This window comes from Penaeus chinensis, chromosome 33 (assembly GCF_019202785.1).
Source record: "Penaeus chinensis breed Huanghai No. 1 chromosome 33, ASM1920278v2, whole genome shotgun sequence".
In the NCBI taxonomy this organism is placed as follows: domain Eukaryota; kingdom Metazoa; phylum Arthropoda; class Malacostraca; order Decapoda; family Penaeidae; genus Penaeus; species Penaeus chinensis.
This window is the reverse complement of record NC_061851.1, coordinates 18,640,441-18,642,940: the sequence shown is the minus strand read 5'-3', so window position 1 is coordinate 18,642,940 and position 2,500 is coordinate 18,640,441. Positions and strand designations below refer to the sequence as shown.

Sequence of the window (2,500 nt, the reverse complement as noted above, 5' to 3'; positions counted from 1 at the left end):
TGTGTGTGTGTTTGTTTGTGTGTGTGTGTGTGTGTGTGTGTATGTGTGTGTGTGTGTGTGTGTGTGTGTGTGTGTGTGTGTGTGTTTGAAAAAAAGAGCTTTGGTAGAGGTTTACATTTTTAAAGTCTTTCTAGTTTCAGAAAGATTTATCGTCATTATCTATCTGTAATTACCGTATCATCTCATTTATTTTGGTCAATCCCCAATATACAATCAACTGGTCCTCGGACCATGGCCAACCCAAACATAAATTTTAATCAGGATTTGTCAGTAAATACACAGTAAATACAGCATTTGATGTAATCTCGGGTTACTATGGCCTACTTTTTTTGCTGCTGTGAGTCGTATGCTGAAATTCCCTTGAATGCTGAATTATTGATTAATTGACAAATTGCATAGCTCCTCCATTCAGTGGAAGAAGTAATTACAATAAAGAAACTACTGAATAGCACAATGCATACATATTGTCTTCCTTTCTTCATGCAGATTCACGGTTCATCGGCACCGCTACTCTAAACATCATGTTACTAAACTACACTAAACTTCTACTTATAATATACCTATATAAGCAAGAATAGGTACATAGGTAGAACAAAATCAATAAGTAGATAGACAGACTAATTGATAAAACAAATTAACTACAGAATTAACTGAATTTGTATGCAGATCATCAGTCAAACGGCAAAGGCTATGATATCATTACCTTCCTGATGGGGGAAACGATAGCCAGGTAGCGATCAGCCGAGAGCGCCGTGAGGTTGAACACCGTGACGCCCACCGAAATCTCCCTCACCATCTCGCTGAACTTGCACTCGAAGGTTCCATAGGGCCAGGAGTCGATTGTGTAGATAGTGGAGACAAAAGGAACGGTAAAGAAGAGTACGAGGATGTCTCCCAGGGCCAAGGAGATGATGTAAGTGTTGGGTACGTTCCTCAGGGTCTTGTTCTTAGCGAAGATGACGATTAAGGTCCCGTTACCTGGTAGGAGAAGAGTATCCAAACATTATGTCCTTGATGAAAGAAAATTTGCATTTGAAAATTATTGTAGTAAAGGTGTTGCTCATTCTTCTCTCTCTCTCTCTCTCTCTCTCTCTCTCTCTCTCTCTCTCTCTCTCTCTCTCTCTCTATCTATCTATCTATCTCTATTTATCTATCTATCTATCTATCTATCTATCTAAATTTCAAAGGACTTTCATAGAACGGAACTTCGTAGAATATTCCAATTTTGGTATTTAACTGGCTTGGCTTCATATCAAAGGGTAAGGCATTATAGTGACAGCGATCACATGCGGCTCTAACGCAAATACCGTAATTGTTTGCAGATTTTTCGGTGCAAAAAGTGGGTTATGTTAACTTTTTGGGGTGAGTAATGGTGGAAGGTTGACATGGGGGGAAGAAAGATGAAAACAACATAATACGAGAAAGTGACTTCCTGAGAGAGAAGAAAAGTCAGTGAAGATATGGGGGATAATACATGAACATAATAACATAATAAAACATGAAAATCACATTATACAACGAAGATATCTTAACATGTTTTACCTTTTTGCTGAATATGTTCATCAAATAAAAAAAAACAGATTTTTGTTTGTTTGTTTGTGTGTGTGTGTGTGTGTGTGTGTGTGTGTGTGTGTGTGTGTGTGTGTGTGTGTGCGTGTGTGCCTGAGAGAGAGAGAGAGAGAGAGAGAGAGAGAGAGAGAGAGAGAGAGAGAGAGAGAGAGAGAGAGAGAGAGATCAGCGGTGTCCAACATTGCGTTCACGAGCACCATTCTGCTTTCAGATGGTATTCCACGGTGGTTAAAATTGTGCTAGCCTTTTGATTATTATTTATATTTTCATTGCTGTTATTATCATCATTGCACACACACACACACAAACACACACACACACACACACACACACACACATACACACACACACACACACATACATACATATACGTATATATATATATATATATATATATATATATATATATACATATATATACACATTTATGTGTGTGTGTGTATGATACATATATATCATCATCATCATCATTAGCCTGGGTCAATCCACTGCAGGACGTAGGCCTCTCCTAATCTTTTCCATCAGTGTCTGTCTTGCGTTTTTGCTTCTAGTCTTGGCTCCCAAATTTCGTTATTTCGTCGCGTCATCTTGTCATAGGTCTTGCCCTTAGCCCCTTTTTGTTATTTATAGCCCAGTCTGTTACTTTCTTTGTCCATCTGTTGTCCTGTCTACAACATATATGACCTGCCCATTGCCTTTTTTTTATGCTCCAGAGTATATTTTCCATTTTTGTTCTGTTCCCTGATCCACGTCGCCCTCATCCGATCTCTTAGGCAATTCCCAGCATCAACCTTTCCATCCCTCTCTGGGCACTTATTAGTTTCTTCTCCAGTAATTTGGTTGTAGTCCATGTTTCTGATCCATAGGTCATAACTGGGAGGACGCATTGATTCAATATTTGTCTTTTTAAACATAATGGCAAGGAGCCTCT

At 38.8% G+C, this 2,500-nt stretch overlaps 1 protein-coding gene across 19 annotated transcripts in view; it reads right to left on the bottom strand.

Moving 5' to 3' along the window:
• LOC125043316 (neuropeptide CCHamide-1 receptor-like) overlaps nucleotides 1-2,500 on the bottom strand; it is an 82,787-nt gene that overhangs the window by 1,820 nt on the left and 78,467 nt on the right. For all 19 annotated transcript variants that reach the window (XM_047639388.1, XM_047639380.1, XM_047639372.1 and 16 more), the window contains one exon: nucleotides 704-978. In XM_047639388.1, coding sequence (XP_047495344.1) covers nucleotides 704-978 — 275 coding nt within the window. The remainder of the gene's footprint in view (nucleotides 1-703; nucleotides 979-2,500) is intronic.